This window comes from Drosophila grimshawi, unplaced genomic scaffold (assembly GCF_018153295.1).
Source record: "Drosophila grimshawi isolate 15287-2541.00 unplaced genomic scaffold, ASM1815329v1 contig_44, whole genome shotgun sequence".
In the NCBI taxonomy this organism is placed as follows: domain Eukaryota; kingdom Metazoa; phylum Arthropoda; class Insecta; order Diptera; family Drosophilidae; genus Drosophila; species Drosophila grimshawi.
The window spans coordinates 16832134-16853411 of record NW_025063240.1 but is presented as its reverse complement, the minus strand read 5'-3'; the positions used below and the strand labels follow the sequence as shown (position 1 = coordinate 16853411).

Below are 21278 nucleotides of genomic sequence, written 5' to 3'. Positions count from 1 at the left end.
GATATGAATTATTGTCACAATAATGCAAATCATGCCTATCAGTAACATATCCCAAGCAAATATCAATTAATTTCTAACTACCAATTATTTAATTATGTAAATGCAACCCATTGAAAAGGGTTCTCTTCTCCAACTGTCTCGCTTCCTCTCTCTCTCTCTTTCTATCTGTGTCTCCCTCTCTCTCGGTTTCTCTCTCTCGTTTTAAATGTCAATCAAATCAAAATCAAATGCAAACAAACATAACAAAAAATATAAACATTAATGCAAATAGAAAAAATATTGCGAAATCAAATTAAATTGTGCAGCCAAAAAACTCAAATGCGTTTCGCAGGCTGATAGATGCTGGTAGGCTGGAGAGGGGAGATGAGAGGAGCAGTGGCCATTTCAGAAACAGACGCCGAGTGTCCATCAGAAATGCAGCCATTGGACAGGAGCAGCAGCAGGATGAAAATGAACGCGATCCATTTACGAGATTAATTAAAAATGTTGCGCCTCAGGTCAGCGGCCTTCACTCAAAACGTTTGGCAGGTCGTTAATTAAAAACATCCAGTTGTTCTTATATTTCTAATATGCTTTACTTCCTGCTTAGAAATTGCCATCATTTGGCTGATTTGCTTTAAATATGAAAATTAGTTGTGCCATCAAGCAATGAATAATCATTTCATAATATCCTGTTTGGCCTTTTCAAAAGCCCAACACGTGACCAAAGCGAATTCTATGCTCATATTCATTTCTATTGCTCGAGCTAATCGCATTTCAAATGCAGCCCGTTTGCTCTATATATCTAATAATATAACGCACATAGATATATGACATTTTGAGCCACCCTTTCGCTAATTTCGAGGCGCATCTAAAGGGAAGGCATCCCTTAAATCAGTTTTCTTTTTATTACTGTCCTTTGTCCTGGATTTAGTCTTTGCATACCATATGTATTTCAGCACAATCTGTTGCCTAACTAAGCGTTACATTGATGCCATACTTTTGACGTGGGGTACTGCGGGTGCGTCATGTGGTAGACACTACAGACACACTCCACACTCCAGGCTGATAAGCTGCGACAACTTGTTATGAGCTCACTTCTGAAATGTCAAATTGCCAAACTGAGAACTGACAATGTAACAGATCAACTAACTGAATTCTGGCTCGAGGCGTATGTAATCAATCAACACTTTGATAATTGAAAACACGTCAATATGAAGTTTAGTTGGAATAGGTGCATTAGCTGATATACTATGAATACTATGAATTAATATAATAGTGGTTTACAAATTGTAAAAGATAGATTAATAATTGTTCCATAGTCCATGCTAATATCGAAGTATAATTTAAAGTTTCTGAGGGAAAGGGAAAAATAGCTCGCTTAAGGTCAGATACAGCATTTTATATATTTATTTCATTTCTAAAAAAGGTTTTAAAAAATGAAAGCCAAGTTAAAGATAATACAGAAAAGTCAAATGAATCGAAAACATCTTTTAGAAACCAAGTCAGTAGATACTTCTAAATGACTGCCAAAGAACAGTTCAACTCTTGCTTCTTGTTGGCAATAAATTACATTAAATTTTGACTAATTACTTGCCAAGCAGAATTCAACAGTTATGCTCATGTGTGACACTATAAAACGATACATAAATTTTCAACTTACTTATGCCTCAGCAAGTCTACACTTCACAATGAGGCTAATGCCCACAGCGAGTCACATAACTCAGGCAAGTACAAAGGGGCAACAACGGCCGACAGCAAACATAAAAATTAATTAAATTCTCGCCTCAAGATCCCTACCACCCCTTTCCCCTTAGCCCTACCCCTAGCAAGTCAAGTAGCGGCAATGTCTTCTTTTGCCCAAATTGTTCACACGTTGCCGTCGCGTCGCTTGCAACATCTTGTGGCAGCTTACGCCTTAAAGGCTGCAACAGCAAACGACACACAGCGAAACCCAGATTCAGATTTTGTGTGTCCTTTCCAGTGTCTAGCTGCCTGTGTCTTGTTGCTGCCACATTTAGCAGCCGCGGCGTCAAGTGATGAGCCTTTTTATTTAACACCCAAAATTGCCCAAGCATTCAAAAGGTAACAACAGCAACATCCACCCTTAGCGAGTGTCCTGCGTGGTTGTTGTTGTTGTTATTATTATTGTTGTTTTTGGGTTGTTGTTATTGTTTCGAGCTGTCAAATTTTTGCTGTATGTTGTTGCTGCCGTTGCCGCTGCTATGTGATTTCGTGTAATTTTATTAATCACAACAACACATTCGTCTGCTCGCCTTAACCTACCCCCTGCCACTTACCCCCTACCCCTTCCTTTTAATGTGCGCATCCCTTTCAATTTGGACTTGCTTGGGCCTTGTCATTTAGCTTTGACTAATTATGCAATTTGTATGCAATAAAAATATTAATTGGTAGCAACTACTGCCACCGCACAATATTTTTATTATTTTTATTATTATTATTATATTTCTTATTTTCATTAAAAATTATGCCATGCGCTTTTGCTCTTTTGTGTGTTTTCATTAAAGCTGCCTGACTGCCTTGTTTATTTATTTGTAGATCCCTCTCTCCTTGTCTCTATCTCTCTCTCCCGTTGTTGTTATTGGTCAAGCGGTGGGTCGAAGTGGGTAAAAGAAAAATATGAATTGCCGCATGCAAATTTTCCACGTGGTTTATTCTGCGCCCCCATGCGAACATCAATACAAAAACTCTGCGTTGCTGCATTTAAAAAGAGGTAAACAAAATATATATTTAAAATTATATACATATATATATCGTAAAATGTGCCCTTTATATGTTCATTCATGGTCCATCAGCCACAGCGCCACAGTGCTATAAGAATAAAAAACCTTAAATAAATACTGTTAATGAAAACCTTTAATATGCATAAGGAACCTTTAACACTTTGCTAAAATTCATTAAATGCATTTGGTGCCTGTTTAAGTTATATTTTTTCTGATTTAGCTAATAATAGTAGTAATTAAACAAATAAATATTTAATTAGCTATTCATTTATTACAGCTTGATGATCTCAGTTTATTGAAATAATTGTTTACTTATAACTTAATTTATTTTTTAAAGCTTGGCAATTGTATAGTCATTGTCATTATTCACTGATCGCACAAGTATGCCGCTCAGCTGACCACATAAGCATATTGACATCACTTTAAATATTATACAAAACCACTTCGGAAGCCACAATCGCAACCACACACACAAGCCATAAATAAACATTAATGTGCATTGTGCAATTTTCGTAAATAAAGCAATTAAATGCGCACGTATTTCAATATAAGCGCCTGTTTATTGTCCACTTTTCATAAATTTAACACATACATTTGTGCATAAAAAGTGTGTGTTATGAAAATGAAAATTAAATCAAATTAAATTTTCATGGAGTGAAGCCATGAACTTGCCGCCGTTTTGCAAAAAACTTTACTGAAATAAAAAAATAATAATAATGAAAAAAATCGAAAGAAAAACTTGCAGAACTTTTGCGACGCTGGGTGGCAACTAAAAATCGCTTCATTCTAATTACTTCCTCTTAGACAGCGGCTCAGCAGAGAGAGAGGAAGCGAGAGAGGGGGGAGAGTGAGGGGAACAGAGCTTGAGCTGGCAGCGCGAGCCACAGAAGGACTTCCTGCCAGCGTGGCAGGACACGTCTAGTTTAAGTAGTGACTGCGAGCTGCTGGGAAATGTGCGCCGGGCCACATAAAACAATCGTTTCGTAATAAAGATGAAAATTTTATTAAAAGATGTCGGAAACAGATGTCACCGCCAAGCGAGTAGCCCCGCCCCGCCCCTTACCACTCCCACTCACAGGCTGCCCAACAGCCAGCAGCCTGGCAGGCTGTGCAAAAGCTGTGCCTGGAGAGAATCCACATCGAATCCTGTGAATCCAGCAGCCAGAACGTCGCAACCAACCAACACACACTTTATAATCTTTTATCGCATTTTTTCTACTTGGTTGACACAAAGAGCGTATTTATGCGACTGTTAACGTTATGAAAAGCCCATAATTTGCCATCCACCCTACGTATTTGCCATATAATAAAAATAATAAACGTTATGCTGAAAATCGATAGCAAACAGAATTCGCATTCATTTCATGGGTGGGTGTTATTTGGGAGTGGGAGGGGGGAGTGGCATAAGGTAGGGGGAATGCATCGTGTAGCAGCTGATATCGACAGTTGACTTGGCGGCGGTTGTCGTGGCTCATGAACTGCTCTGTTCAGCTATTCTCTACTTATATCGTTATCCACATCGAGTGTCGTGTATAAATGTTTGCGCTTTATTATATTGCCCATCCACGCCCTCAACCAAACATATATATCCCGCTTCCCTCCCCTTCTCAGATGATACACCCGCGTGCAGCATCTTGTGACATTTTACCTCTCGTTTCATTTATTTATATATATGTATTTTTTTTTCTTTTTTTTTTGGTCTCTCTCACTCTGCGTGCAATCGGCATCCATTGTAGTCATACTCATGCCGATACACACACGATACGAGTACAGGATAATGATATCCATATAATGATGTGGCTGTCAGTTCCATTCCATTGCCATGAAGTTGTACAAGACTCCGTCGCCATCAGCTGGATTGGCATCTTATCCCACCGCCGGCAGCCACTGAGTTAAAAAATTCTTTGAACAAGTTCAGGCTACAGAGATGTCTTCGATTTTGCTTACCTGAAATAGGTATTAACATGAAGACATGTGTGCTTATTCAAAGTATTTGAAGGGTGATATGCATAGATATTATAAAATGTCAAGAGAAAAGCATTATTCCAGCATAATATTAATAGTAATACAATGAATCACATTTAATGTGATTCAAAGAGATTAATAATAAAATTATACTTTGCATTTGAAAACTTTATCCCTCAAAATATTTGCCTTTTTAAATATCTCAGAACACAAATTTGAATACAAGACGAAAGTATATTTTAAGTTTTACAAAGTTGTGGAAGTTAGAAGATTGATAATGAAAATGTACTATAAATTTGACAGCCTTACAAGTCAAATGTTTACCTAAACTTCAACTCATCTTCATAAATAAATTAAATTTACAAGACTAAACTGAATAATAAACTGTATCCCACATGCTATTCCAATGAGTTTCAACATAGTTATGCCTCTTAATAAATAGCACACATAATATTCTATACAATTCATAAAGATGACATATTCAAGTTGTTGCCAAAGCTTTGATCTTATGCCAAAAAGCCCATATAACCAAAAAATGGCAACAATAGGCAGCACAGATAGACGAAGTCACCTACACAAAGGCGTCAACAAAAGCCAAAGGGCTGAATAGATATTTAAAGTAGAGCACACAAAACTCAAATCATTTACATATTTCCAATTCAGCAAACACTTTGCCACCAACAATAAAAACGACAAGAACAACTCAAATGTGCGCCGAAAAAAACAATTAAAAGTTTGTCTCTAACACTTTGCCTGGATGTGGATTTGTGGTTTCGGTTTGGGATTGGGATTGGGATTGGCTTTCGGTGGCAGTAAAACAGAATGTGAATTGTGACCCCTTTCATTTGTCAAGGAGCGCGACAGGAGCAACTGTGGCTCTGCATATTCAACCCACTTATCAAATGATTGTCCTCATATTATTGCACGCAACAAAGAGAAATTCACACACACACAAACACACATCTGCACACAGAGTGAAGGATTCACAGTGCCAACTGGCAAAGTACCAAATTCCGGAAAATTGAAATCATCTCTGCTTAAGCGCAATCACAAAGAGCTCTAGTAAAAAATAAAAAAAAACATAAGAATCGAGCCACCCACATAGACAAGCAGCATCCGTCGCATAGCTTTGGTGCCAAATAAAAATGTAAAGACAGACACACACACACACACACACACACACAGCCAAACACAAACAAGCACAGAGAGATACGTATACAGGGCGTATGGTGGAAATCCTTTGCATAAATGATGATGGCTTGGCATGATGAGAACTTTTAATCATTATTATCACATATTTATACGCTTATATGAGCATGTTTTATGTACTCGCTGGCAGCAGCAGCAGAAGGGCAGCAGCAGCAGCAGCAGCAGCAGACGGAGTAATCCTTTTGAAAGCAAAAACCCACAAATGGCAGAGCAAAAAGGCTGGCTAAACAATATCAGGATAACACACACACACACACAGCATAAACTACTTACATATATGACTGTGCTTTGTTATCCTTATTCTTATTGTTGGCACTGAGAGTGCTCCTCGCTGCTGATGATGAGTTTCCAATTCGATTGAGGCCACGCCCACAAAACGTGGCAGGGGGACACAAAGACGACCACTTGCACTTTTCGTTTGCTGCTCACCGAAAGCCACAACAAGGGTTGCTTTTCTCTATGGCTCTCTGCTTATGCATGTGTATGTCTGTGTATGTCTGTGTGTGTGTGTGTTTGTGTGTGTGTGTGTATGTGCTTGTGTGTGTGAGCTCTAGGCTTGCGCGTGTATTGTGCAAATAGAGTGGCGCACACATAAAAGTCAAAAGGACAAGCACAGCCAGTTTCTAAGCTTATATAAACCAAATTGAAGCAGAGCAGGACGAGAACTCTGTGCCTTGGCCAACTCTGTTCTATGTACTCGCGAAATGCTGTTGATGTTGTTGTTGTTGTTGCTGCTGCTGCTGCTGCTGGCTCCCAGTCTAGTAAATAAGTCATCATTGTCGATTGTCGTCATCAACGCGCCGAGGACAACTAATTTGCGGTCATAATAAAAGTTAATCTACTGACTCCTGGCTTTGGCTTATTCTGCCAAAACGCTGTCCCTGCTGCAACAAATTGCGTGTGTACATGCTACCACATCTGGTTAAGGATGTTTAGCTAAATGATTTAGCATACTTCATATGGAAAACTTGCAACAACTCCTATTAACAATTTAGTGAATCAAAGTACTGAAATACTGAGTTGGTGTTGATAAAAAAAGTACAGAAAATGAAGAAATCATTTCAGATATTATTAAATTGTGTAAAAAAATCTCTTTGATTGATTTTATAAAATTAGACGAATGTTTCAGTTTAAGCTCTATTGAAAGTTCAGAATATTTTTGAAATGATCTCGTAGAATTCGTTTGAAAATGGAAATGTTCATAAAATAGAATGTTTGTATAATTCATAATTATATCAATGATACATTTTAGGAACTTGTTTTCAGTGTAAAAGATGCACAAAGGATATTTATATGAATATATAGCACTACTTAATCAGAAGCTTGAGTCACAGATTCAAACCACTGTGCGCCGAAAAGAGGATCAACCCAAGAATGCACAAGCAGGACGGCAATAACAAAATGGAGGCAACAAAAACAATAAAACAAAAAAAAAAGAATAACAAACATCCAAACACGAGAGCAGTTCAAGGGAGGCAAGCAACAAAACAAGAAAATTAAATTTTTATTGTTTTCACACAAATAAAATCAAATAAAAAGCGAACAACAATAACAGGACAAGCGAGCAGAGCAGAGCAAAGGCGCCACAGGACACAAAAGCACATACAAAGAGAGTTAAGAGTCGAAATTACACATATACACATATATACACATAAGGAGGCCGTCACGTGCCACATACATAGACATTGCACCGAGTTGCGAGCAGCGACTGGGCAGGAGAAACAGACCAACCACCGTAGAGCAACCCCTAAATTGTGGCGCTGCTGCGGCGCCAGGCAGGAGCAGCAGCAGTAGCAGCAGCTACAGCAGCCAGAGACAAAAAGCTGATGCTGGCTGATTCAGTACGAATCGAGCACTCGACGGTTACGTGGCGCGCACAGCACTGGCCAAGCACATATAGACACATTGTGACAAGAGTAGAGCAAAGCAGCTAAAGCAGCGAACGGCACGTGATGTCGACGGCCTTTCTCGTGGACAGCTTACTGCATGCCCAGCGCGCCCAGAGCTACAGTGAGAGTCAGCTAAAGTCGAGCCTCAGCGAGATGCTGTTGAGTCGTGGCCCGGGCGAACCGGCGGCGGAGGAGCGCTCCTCCTCCTCGGAGCTTTTGTGCAATTGCAACTGTGCCAAACGTGGCTATAAATGTGATAAGTGCCGTGAGAATCGTGCGGAAAGTGTTGACAGCATTGAGGAGATGGAATTGGACGATGACGAGGACGATGAGGATGAGGATGAAATTGTTGCGGACATCGATAGTGTGGAGACACCGCATTTGGATGAGGAGGAGCTGGACGATGAGCTGGAGCGTGAGGCAATCAAATTGCCCAAAGTTGAGCCCAAAGAGAGCAGCATCAGCAATAACAGCACCACCGGCGGCACCACCATACTCAAGGATAACAACAGCAAGCCCATACTTAAGTTCAGCGTATCCGCCATCCTCGGTGACACACGCGAAGGAGTCCGCGTTCGAAACGGTAAGGGCAAAAAGTGGTAATCAACGCGGCTTGGCAATTAATTTGCCGTGGCTAATGCCAAACAACAACAACATCAACAAAAATATAAATACAATTGCAATATGAAAAGACGAAAGAATAACAATTTTGCCATAGATAGAAATGAAAATCAGTTGCTCAAAAAGGATCGCAACGCTTTCGCTGTGCCACGGGGATCAGCTCTCCTCTTTTTTTTTAATATCTATCTATTTTATTGTGCTCTTTAAGCCCTTGAGGCAACGTCCTTGCAACGGCTGTAAAAACACAACCACACCTAATCATGTTTAAATTATTGTATCTGAGCCTCAGCAAATCCGTCGGTAGCCGCCACCAGAACCAAATGCGTATAAACCAGTTCCGAGTTCCGCACTCTGCTTTTCTACATCCTTGCTCGTCCTCGTCCTTTTGCGGCTGCGCGTGCTGCTTACCAGAACGAGGGTTCACATTGCGTTGTTTTTTGTTTCTTTTTTTTTGAGTTGCCTCGAACAAATAAAAAAGTAGGCGTGTCTAATTGTCTATCAGTCATTATAACTGCGCCGCATTTCATTCAATGTTTTTTGGCATGTGAATTGGCAAATTCTTCGGTTTTTTGGCTTTGTTTTCCAGCTTGTGGGATTTGTAATGTGCCGTTTATTATTAATGTGTGGGCTGACTCTTTTTTATTGTGTTTTATCAGTATTTTTTATGCGATTTTATGTGGCAATTTTTCTTCTTTTGGGGATAAAATGACAGAAGCGTTCCAAGGATTAAAAACGAATGCGAGTTGTGGGTAGAAAGATCATAAATGGATGTACCGTAAATGTATAAAAATGTAAAATAATGTTAAAGTTAGGCATACTTCTAAAGATGATAATGGTTCTTAAAAACGGAATAGAGCTGTGGATAAATAAAAAAACAGTTGAAGATGTAACAATTACTAATTCTAGAAAAAGGGAGATATTTATAAATATCTCCGCATGAATTAAATAACAGAAAATCACAAAAGAATTGTGTTTTCTATAAATACAATAAAATGATAAAATGTTAGCTCTTAACGTTTGCAAAATGGTGCTGAAATTCTTTTAAAAATGCAAAATACAAAGATTATTAAGAAAAACAACATTGTAGACGACTTATCTGAAAGAAAAGACAACAATTAGAAATATTTAAAGCGCACTTAGATGACTTTTTCTTGATCGTAATTACACTTAGAATTGATATGTTTTTGAGTGCTGCAATCTTTGTATGCTCGATTGCATAACTTTCGATATTTTGTTGCCATCTTATTACATAAATAACTGACCTGGCAGCTAATTGAGTATAAATGATTTGTCAGTTGAATTACTTTTAGTATAGCCACAAATTAACTTTTTGTGTCACCAAACCGATTCGACCAACTTTTTGCCAACTACAATTTTAGGCATTTGCCATGGCACAGATGCAAAAACTGGCGTAAAACCATCGAAAGCCCAAACAAACAATGCGAACAATTATAACTTAATTTGTGCGGTCATTAGGCACACATGTGGCTCACACACACTCGCACACACAAAAACTTTCGCCACAAGATTTCAGCAAATTAAACCCACACACAATACACACACACACACATATATATATAGCGAACTAAAGAGGCGTTAATACGTTAATTGTTTCAGTCACTCTAATCGAATTAAAATCATATCCTGCAGCGCCTGTCAGTGTGTGTGCTTTTGTGTGCTTTAGTGTGTGTGTGTGTGCGAATGGCGTCTGCTGTTTTTCGGTGTTTAATTAGATTTTGAAATGCAGCCACAAAGCGCCAAAATCGTTCCTCAGGCTCCCAACCACCCTCGTTCCTTACTCTACAATTAAAGGCGCAAAAGTTTTGTTTGCTTTCCACATGAACTGAAATCACAAAATGAAGGCGTTGACGGTGTCTGCTCTCAAGGTGTGTGTGTGTGTGTGTGTTGAAACTTTTAAATGTGTTGGCATCTGTGTAAGGAGAAAGGAAGCTTGCTAGAATTGGAAGCTGCGAGCTGTTTAATTATGCCAGTTTGACACTTCAAAGCAGCATCTGCTATGGAGTCAAGACACACACACAAGCACACACACATACAGAGACACACACCCACGCATGAAGGGTTGGCTTCTTGACAAGATATTCGAGTCTGATAATATGTGAGTGTGTGCGTGCTCATTCACGCTTATGGGGTTTGTTTTGAAGTTCACTTTGATAGGCTTACGAACCAGACACTTTAGCGTGGTCATAAGTCTTGGATAAGATTTTATCTGATCTTTAAATGAGACTTATGAGATTTCAAATGTGGTATTTTATATGAGTCTGGGGCTGGCAAGGCGCACTTTGTTAAACAAGTTGATTTTTAATGTTAATTTATTGATGTTTAATTGATTAATATGTTTAAGTATGGATTTTGAAACTGATAAGAATATTTATATTGAAGTAGATAGAAATTATATGGAAATATAGATTGTGTTGTAAAAGATAGTCAACTATCATTAATAAAGATCACGAAGTAATCATTTTCTTGCAAGAACTTAAAATTTCTTAATTTAAAACATGTTTTCACTTTCCCAAAAGTTTTCCTACTCGAAAAACTATTGCTTCTAAACTTTACAACCGATTTTTCACACTTGTTTTTCTTTCTTTTACAGAGTTTATGCAACCGCAGCATATATGGCCTTATCTACAACAAAACTTTATGCAACATCACACACATCAATATCATCAGCACCATCATCATGCACAGCAGCAGCAACAACAGCAGCAACAACAGCCGCCACCACCACATCATCATCATCATTCACACCATCAGCAACACCATCCGGCATTGGTGGGGCAGGCGGCACTTGGACTGTCACACCCACTGCATCACCATGCCCATGCACATTTTCCACATCCCGCATTTCTAACGCATCAGCAGCAGCAACATCAACAGCAACAACAGCAGCAGCACCATGGCAATAGTTGTCAACCGCAAACCACAGCAACGACGGCCGCATCCTCGTCGTCACCTGGCAGCACAATTAGTGATAGCGACAACAATCACAGCAACAGCAATAGCAACTCGAATAACAACAACAACAATGCTCTGCTCGATGGTCGACCGCATGAAATCGGCAACGATACCAACGAGGACAACAACAATCGAAGATTAACGCAAGAAAAGCTGCAGCAGCAACAACAACAGCAGCAGCAACAGCAACAGCAACAACTGTTGAGTGGACAAGCAACAGGGGCAACATCGCATCCGACACCACCACCCCCGCCACCGCCCATACATCCGGTGATTGCCAAACCCATGCCCAGTCGGCCAACACCCTTTCTGCCACACACACTGAATCATCCGCATTTGCATTCGCTACTGGCGCACTGTCGCAATCCCTACATGAGTGGTGAGTACCCTGACCTCTGACCTCTTTACATTCTAATCTATGGCCACGTAATTACTGCCCAACTGCCTCTTGGGCACCCCATGGCGCTCATTAACAAGTGTTTGCCGACCAATCCCCAAATGACTACGCTCTCCTCTCCACTCTCTCCTCTCCCGCTTGACTAATGCACTTTTCCCCAATATGTTTAATTGCAGTTGGTGCCCAAGTGTTTCCCCTTCCCCCTGGTCAGGGCTTCCCCTGGGCGCATTCGACACGTGGCAAGCCACGCAGAGGCATGATGCGGCGTGCCGTCTTCTCAGGTTCGTATAGAGTGTGGTGCACTGTGGTTTGGGTACTTGTCCTTCTGGCTTAACTGCATTTAAAACTGTTGCTCCCTCTCTCTCTCTCTCTCTCATTGCAGACTCACAGCGCAAGGGGCTGGAGAAGCGTTTCCAGCAACAGAAATATATCAGCAAGCCAGATCGCAAGAAGCTGGCTGAAAGATTGGGCCTAAAAGATTCTCAGGTGAGTTGAGTTGAAGTGTATAGCTTGGGGTTAAGTTATTCAAAAATCCATCAACCTTTTGTAAAAATTCGGATCCAAAAATCCACTATACATATATCGTCCTCAAAGCTTTATTTTAACGAGTTAACCTTAACTTAACGAATTTGATCAAGGCTTGGCATCTAATTTCATACCGCACTTAACTTAAATTAAAGTATTTTTTTATGTCAACTCTTGTATTATACTTTCAATTACCCATCTCGGAAGCTTTCAATTAGGTGGCTAATTTAAAATTCACCTCAAGTCATCTTTTGAACCAAAACTTTCGGCCAATCTGGGCCAATTGGGTGTAACCAATCCGACAGCCATAAACAAGAACAAAATCAATAAACTCCTCTGAGACGAGCTCATAATAAACTTAAAATTATGCTATTATAAAATATATTTTTTACCGCGCATAAACATTTTTAAAAACTTTTCAAATCAGCTTTGATAAGCAACAGCAAACAACAACAACAACAATAATAATAAAAATAATAATAATAAGTAGAACACAACAACAAAAGCGACGCCATATAAAATAAAAACCATAAAGCAGCGCAAAATAAAACTCCGCCCTTAAAATGCACAAAAACCCAAAAAGCTCTCAGCAATGGCTGCGCAGAGCAAAATGGAAGCCAGCACAAGTATAACAGGTCGCACAAGGGGGCGGGGTGGCAGTGGATGGGGGTATGGGGTCTGGGCGTGCTTCCCTTAAATGCGCAGTCGCTTGTCTTGGCCGTATGTACATACATATATATATAGAGGTCGCTTGTTGTTGCCATCGAAATACATATAATGAAATTATAACGAGCCATAAGAAATTCATTTCGGCTTCCCATGCAAACGAGGTGGCAGGTGGAATGGTTCGTGTGGTGGGGTAAGTTGGCTTTTATTGATTGTGCTGTGACGGCATAATTAAATTAATTCCATTTTATTCTCTTTCATTTTGGTAAAAACGTTGAAAGTGTCTCAAGAAATGAAAAGAGCTTCTCCGTATTCCCTTGTGCTGCCAAAAATTTAAGAAATGATTCATGTTACACAAATACTTTAGACGTACTTCAAAAAAAGCGTTACTTTTTTTGTAAATTTCATTTTCTCAAAAGAAAATTAAAGAGATAGAATGAAAGTATTGGGACACATTTTCCGAGTGAAATTTTCACATGACTGCGGCTGCTGCAAAAATTGGCATGACCAATTTGGCCTTGTCAAAATGTAATCGATCACAACTCAATCAATGGGCCAACTACGCCTTGTCAGCAGCCGACGGTGAGCGGCAAAACGAGCGGGGGGACAGAGGTATGTAACAGCCGTCGGCAAATGATGATGCTGACAATCATCCCATGCCAAATTAGTGCAGCTCTTTTTTTGTCGCTTTGTATTCCCTTGCTTTCTGCTGCCGAACTGCATATAATTCATAAAAATTTCATAATTACGCAATAAGCGTGTCCAGTTGCATTTGTCAGCGAGCGAAGAGATGCATGAATTCATCATCAGCATCAACATCAGCATTATCAACGCAGTGGAAGAGGCGTCACGCCCCTTTTTTTACACTCTGCCGATCGATCATATTCTCCTTAATGATCATATAATGCCCAGTCAGATGACGAAAGAACACACATGTGCCAAGTTGTGCATTATTGAACTGGTCCCAATTCCCATTGAAAGGTATTGCCGGTAATTCTATACATTTATGTGTGTGATTATAAAGATATATACTTATCTAGCCGGTTAGTTAATCATTTGTTTTCAATTAACAAGTGTGTAATTACAAAATTGTGGACGTAATATGTAAAGTTACATGGTATTTGATGAGGTAACAGATATTATCTAAAGCACATAGAGCAGTGTGGATATATGTATTTAAAGAAAATCAGATCTATGATTAATTCACACCATTCACATGCTTAAAATCTTAATTTACCCTATAATTAACTCAGCAAGCTATTATTAAGGAAACTTTTCTATTAAAGATAATCGGAGTAAGATTCATGGAAAATTTGTTACATAAGTTTAATCTATACCAGGCTTGAAGTTTTCCAGCATTCAGTGCTATGCATTTTCCATTTTCTATGTATAGCTCTGGGTCTTACTATTATTTTATGATTATTGCCCACTCCCAAGCCATAAATCTTTGAAGTACAAAAAATGTGTACAAAGCCACATCACAGCAGCAGATTTAACTTTAAACCTAGTATGTGTGTGAAATAAAAGAGAGAGAAAAAAATAGAGAAAGAGAGAGAGAGAGAGACAGAGGCAGAGAGAGAGAGAATCAAAGCATTCATCAATTGCACTTTGTCAAATGGGAAAATGAAAATGTCGACGGGATGGCGTCAAAAACAAAGCCATGGAACACTTTTTAACAAAAAATGTGCAAAAATGTCAGAAAAACTCACAGTCAAATCGCAGCAGTTGGTCCCAAGGTCCAGCTCTGGCTTTGGTCCTTCCACCCACACGCCTGAACAAAGGACAAAAGTGTTGTCCAGCCGGCGGCGATGGCGACACCGGCTCCATTAACGGCTATGTGGCCAGGGAGTGGCTGGTCTGGGGGAATTTGTGGTTGTGCCAACGAGTGCGGATATTCACACCCAAGTGACACTCACACATGCACACCCATCCACAAAGGTGGAGTTGGAGTGTGTGTGTGTTTGTGTATGTTTGTGTGTGCAAGGATTGCATTGCAGCGCGTGTCCTGGCGCCTAGTTGTATGCAATATGATTTAAGAGCTGCTCCTCGTCTCCTTTGTCGAACTGCACTTTTTGTTGGACATTTGCTGTTGTTCATTTGCTGCACGCTGCCCACTTTTGCAACACACACTCAAACTCACATTCGCCGCCATAAATATAGAGGCAGTGCAATGGGTGCAGCGGCGTCGCGTGCCTTGCGGTTGACAAACGGTTGCATTGATGGCAAACCGCTCAGGTGATTCATCATTTCGAGTGTTGTTCATTGCAACGTTTATTGCGATTTTTACAAACGCACTCGAAAAATCTGCACCGCCAAAGGGTCACTTAAAAACGCGACAGCGTTTATTGTCGCGCGATTTATGTGCGTTTTTATTGTTTCTTGATTGTTGTTGTTATTTTTTGTTAATACCGCATGCAAGTCACGTGCATTGTGTTGATTATGTGCTCTTATGGAGTATAGATCAGCCGTATTATGGATTTTTAGATTCGAAATTCGTTCAGTTCCCACAGTCAGCTGTAGACTGCAAGTGACAGTTACCAGCCTCATAATCTGCCAGCTATAAATTTAATTGCCATTAATGACACTTCAAACGCCAAACCGCCAGAAAACGACAACAACAACAACAAAAGCGATGTTGAACCACCGCCTGCCAAATACAGAAAGCGGAAATGAAAACATCTTGAGTCCAAATTCTATAAACTGATTTGCATTTTTAAATCAATGCGCAAAGCAAAGCTCAAGGAATCGCGATAAACGAGTTACCGCTTAAACAACCCTCCCGCAGACACAGACACACACACACACTCACACACCCACACTCGCACACACACTCACAATGACATACACACACACACGTGTCAGTGTTGTGCAGAGCCGGCAGCAACTTTTTAAGTGTCATGTCCAAAACAAATTCGTCTGTTTTTGATTTGTCGAAAAATGGGGGAAAGCGCCCCGGCAAATGGGAAACAGAAAAAAAGAAATATATACTAACAGAGAGACAGCGGGAAAATCCTTGCAATCAACTGTGAAAATTCTGTGTGCTTCAGCATTTGGTACACTCGACTCTTTTGGGCACTTTTGGCATTTTGCACGTTATAAATATTTTTATCTTTATTTCATTTGTCTGCCTCGCTTTGTATGTGTGTGTGTGTGTGTGTGGGTGTGTGTGTGTGTGTGAGGGATTGGGGGTGGGTGCATGTACGTGGGGTGGTTTACTGCAGACATTTGGGTCTTTTTTATTTTTGTGATTTTTATTTTCATTTGTTTGTCATTTCGATTCTGCTGTTTTTTATTTACTTCAACGACAAAACGCTTTAAATCAAATTGTATGATAAATAATCTGTAAATATAAGAGGGTTATTGTTTACGATATATTTACGATATATATATATATATATATATATATATATATATATAACAGACTTCCGCGTTGGTCTTTTTGTCTGTTTAACTTGTTTTTTATGACTCTTGTTAGCAGCTTAATGGTTTTGGGCGTTGCTTTCCGTTGTAAAAAGCTCTGCAAGTGATTTAAGCTGTTAAACACATACTTTCAATTTTAAGCGAGTTGCCCAAGATATATGCTGTGAATTGAGCTCAACTATAGTGATATCTTAAGAATATTCGTTCACATTTAAGTTCACATGCCTAATTCCATTAAACGACAATCAAAAAGCACTTGAACATCACAAAATGTGTTCATAACTCGAATTTCATTTCTAGACTTGCAAAAACGATTGAGAAACATTAAAAACCATCATTTGCAGCTTTGGTTACAAAATAAATTTATGACAAATTGCTAAATAAATGCTACAGCCAGATTGAGAGAGAAAGGCGAAGAGAGAGGCAGGGATGGGGAGGGGAGGGGTTGCAGCTTCCAAGTCGGTGGCGTGTCCTAAAACAATAACCACAGCCAGGAAAATGGCTGGAGTAACAAATTGATGGTAACCCAAAACGTCGACGAAATGAGTCGAAATGACTTTTGCAAATAGTAGCAGACTATTTAATACGCTATTAAGCAGCATATCGAATGACATGTCGAGGCAAGCAATCGCTTGACAAACTCACCCCCACATTGCCAAAGAGCGAAGGCAACTGCCTCATTAGTTAACATATGTTGCCAGACACAGAATACTTCTTCAGACACCCAACTCTGTAGTTGGAATCTCACCCACACTCACACACCCACAGAACACAACAGCTTGTGCTCATTGCCAAAGTCAATTTTCGGCAAAAGGGAGCCAAAGCCAAAGCAATTTGTTGGCCAAACTGACTGAACAAACCATTTCCCACCAATCCCAGCAATCCTCCATCCCAGCATCCATTCAACCTCCCACTTCAACTCCATTTAGGTCTCGTCGCCAGCCCGGGTTTATAAAAACTTCAAACAAATGCTATGCACGTTATGCAGGCGGCGTGTCAGAAAAATCTGTTACTTACTTACCAATGGGGGCTGAAACTGGTTCAGGATAATGTGTCGACTCCTTTGTGAACGAGGGCGAAATAATGCGAATCATTTAAGCGCTTGATTTGATTACAGAAGTTGCGAAAAATCATATAAGCATCAGAAACATGTATTACCGACTGTCTGATACACTATTTTAACAATAGAGCTGCACCGATTTTGAATAACAATAAATTCATACGCCAATTTCAAGTAAAACAAACTGCCATAACTTAGGTAAAACTTTGAAAATTGTTTGATATTTATATTAATGCGAGATTCTGGCACGATTTTCAAAATAGAAAAGAACCATAACTTAGTAAACTGAACCGATTTTCAAAATCCAGGCCGCATTGGTCATGCTTTGACTTGTAGATTTAAACAAAATGCAAAGTTGGACAGGTAGAATCTTTTTGCACCTTGTAGCCTCGCCAATCGATAAAATCGTATTACACAAGTTCTAATTCACACCATAATAAGCACAAGCAAAACTACATTTCAGTTGTGCATAAATTAAATTTCGTACAATGACAATAAAAACAAGTTAATGTAATACATTAATAATATGCTAGGAGAAACAAGCGCAATATTTGTAAACATGCTAAAAAGCCCCATTTATATGTGTAAATATATATTTGTATGGATTGTCACTAATTGGACAATAGTACAATTATGAAAGAGCTCCATTAAATGCAGCTCAAAATTTATATGATTTACATATCACAAATTTCAGTTGTAATTTGCGATTTAATAACTGGTTTTTCTATTTGTTGTATTTGAACTAATTCTATGCAGGCCTTGTCCTGTTAAATGCCAAAGCCAAATTAAACCTATTAAAAGCCAAAGCAAACATCATAATTTCAAGCTCATTAAACTTGCACGGATAGCATAGACGAGGGTGGGTGGGTCTGTCAAACGATGGAGAGGGGATGGTGTTTGTGGGTCCAGTTTAAGGTCCATTTTCTTGTCGACTTTTTAGTCGACAGTGGCGCCCACCCGTAGACGCATACTAAACTGCACGCTTTATAATTAATTTCCATCAAAAACAGACGACGACGACGATGACGACGACCAGAACGAAGGTTCTGTGCTGGATTCGGGTTGGGACCATAATCATTAATCTTATCGCCGCCTGAGCTTATTATTTCAATTGCCGCTGTTGCTATTGTGTTGGAGGAGGGGTGGGTTAGACGCTGGAAAATTCAATGACCGGAAGTAAGTAAAACAGCAAACCCCACCAAAGAAGAGAAACTTCGACACGTGGCCAATGCACAGGCTGGGGCGACTTTTCTGCTCTGCACAAATCTCTGCGGTTAATCGCTTGTTTAACATGTCAGCACTTTACAGCACTGCTTGTGTTGCTGTTGTTTATTTATTTATATGCCTGCAGATTATATCGGTTATCGAGTGTGGGCTTATTCCATTCCGTTGACTACAAGTCAATTTTACGCATCAATTTGCTTTAAAAAAAATGAGGAAAATTGTGAACTAATTACGTGTTTGTGGTGGGCAGAGTTTTAGATTTTGGGGCATGGCAGCCCTATAAATTGTGGCAAATGGTTGTTTGGGGGTCGCAAGAGCGAGTGCGAGTGCCCTGCTGTGTGTTCGAGACACAGCAACTGTAACACAACGGAGGTAAACACCCATTGAATAATAACTCAAAAACAGTCGCAAAAGTTAGCAAGCGGCACAGGGTTGCCAGCCCACGCCAGGGTGGCTGCAATTTGCTTTTGAGTGTTTGCGTCCTACTTGTCTCTTACTGTCCCTGTCAAATGCAGTCATACATAAACACAAATACACACACGCACACACACACGCACACACACACACACGCACACACACACACACACACGCATATGTGAGCGGAGAGCTTACAACACTTTTGCTGGACTAACTTTTAGACCGTACAGTGTGGCAAAAGTGCGAGGAAACTGTGCCTGGCTGAGATCTTAAGTATATACTAAAATAGCTATTAATAGTTATATGATGTACTATTTCAAAAATAGCATATTCTTAAGTTCAACACAATTTGAGTGCATTTGGCGACACTGTGCGGCCTCTAATCAATTTGTAGCCATTTTAGCAAATGTCTCTCATTTGCATTTATTATGGATAGGCCAGCGTCTGCTGCTGGCATTGCAGTTCAAACTTTTGCCCCGAAACACGCCCACACACACGCCATAACCCCCCGAGCTCTTTGAGACCCTCTCTCTCTCTTCCTCCCCTCGTTCTAAAATTGGTTGCCTTTTGCCACAGAAACTTTTACAGCAAAAATGTTTCCCAAAATGTTCGTTTTTGACCATGAATTTATCTGCGCCTGTGGTCATGAAAACTTTTTAGGTCGGTTGTGGCCATTTGATGGGAAGTGGGGAGGGGAAGTGTGGTAGTTGCTGCTGCAACGGACAGGCATCAATCCAATTGTTGGACACATTTCAATTTACCCATTTCATTTGCACTTGCAGGTAAAAATTTGGTTTCAAAATCGCCGCATGAAATGGCGTAACTCCAAGGAGCGCGAACTGTTGGCCAATGGTGGCTCACGCGACCAGACGCTGCCCAACAAGAACAATCCGAATCCGGATTTATCCGATGCCAAATGCGATCGTCCACTAACGCCGCTATCGCCATCATTGCTCTCGCCCAGCTGTAGCGTCTCACCACCGCCGCCAACATCAGCTGCCAAGGATGAGCCTGGAGCGGGCGCGGGCGCAGGCTTAGGAGGAACAACAACAACAACGACAGCTGTCGCACCCAAATCACCGCAATCTGCCAGAAGCAGCAGTTCACCAATGGAGGGGGCATCAACGCCCTCGAATGCGATTAGTTATGGTATGCAAATTAGTTCGCCGCCACCGCTGCTGACCAGCTTGAAGATGAGCGATCAATCAGCGACGCCGACGCCAACGACAACGGTCTCCTCGGCAGCCTCGTCGCCGCCGGGCGTAGCCAGCGCAGCCGAATTTCAGGCAAAGATTAATGCCGAGATGCAGAAGCAGCTGGTGGCCGTCGATCTCAAGTTCAAGCTGGAGACGAGCATCCAGGAGGCGAAGCAGCGTCGCTTCGAGCAACTGCAGCAACTGCATCATTCGCCACATTTTACAGCCATGCGTGAGGTGGAGTTGGCTGCTGCAGCGGCTGCCGCCCAACTACATCATCATCACCAGCAGCAACAGCAGCAACAGCAACAACAGCAGCAGCAACAACAACATCAACAACAATCGCCGCCAGTTGGCACGGCCACATCTGCCGTCCAGTTTCAGGGGGCGGAGTTTATGAAGCTGTACTATGATGACTACGATGATTCCAATTCGGACAGCGATGAGGAGATAAGCGTAACGTGATTGCCAGGACATGCGCAAGGATATTGTAAATATATGTTTAGCATTTTTAAATTGTACATTTTTGCGTAACTATCATTATACGTACTTATAAAGCCAAATTCATTAATTATTCTACTTAATGTGTGCATATTTTTTCGAATTTAAATTCCAACACAAAATAAAGGTCTTTGAACAATTCACATAAAAAAAACATTTAATTTTTATAAATATGCGCTCTGAGAAATACGAACTTTTAAATTCAAGTAAACGCATCAAAAATTAGGACAACAATGCTGATATTTAAGGAAGAGCATCTAAAATGTAAGTATTTCACATAAAATAAAAATGCATTTCTTATAAAACTCAACGAAACAGACTTGAAAGTTGTTCAACGTTTCGTTCAGTTTGTTATCCACACCGTCAACAGCAAATGGTTCGTGACACCGCTGAAGCTGTGATCTGGCAACACAGTGCCGTCCATAATCATTGTACACATTAAATAGTTTTATTGTTAACGCAAAGAACAGCGTTTATAATGTGAAAACTAAA

At 40.2% G+C, this 21278-nt stretch overlaps 1 protein-coding gene across 1 annotated transcript; it reads left to right on the top strand.

Annotated features, from left to right (window-relative positions):
* Window positions 1–7833: 7833 nt before the first annotated feature.
* LOC6558838 (probable serine/threonine-protein kinase yakA) lies at window positions 7834–20814 on the top strand. Its single transcript, XM_001983898.3, has 5 exons — window positions 7834–8369; window positions 11019–11759; window positions 11954–12058; window positions 12160–12263; window positions 19872–20814. Exons 1-5 carry the CDS (start codon window positions 7850–7852, stop codon window positions 20748–20750), a joined length of 2349 nt encoding a protein of 782 aa, XP_001983934.2. The 5' UTR covers window positions 7834–7849; the 3' UTR covers window positions 20751–20814.
* The last annotated feature ends 464 nt before the right edge of the window (window positions 20815–21278 follow it).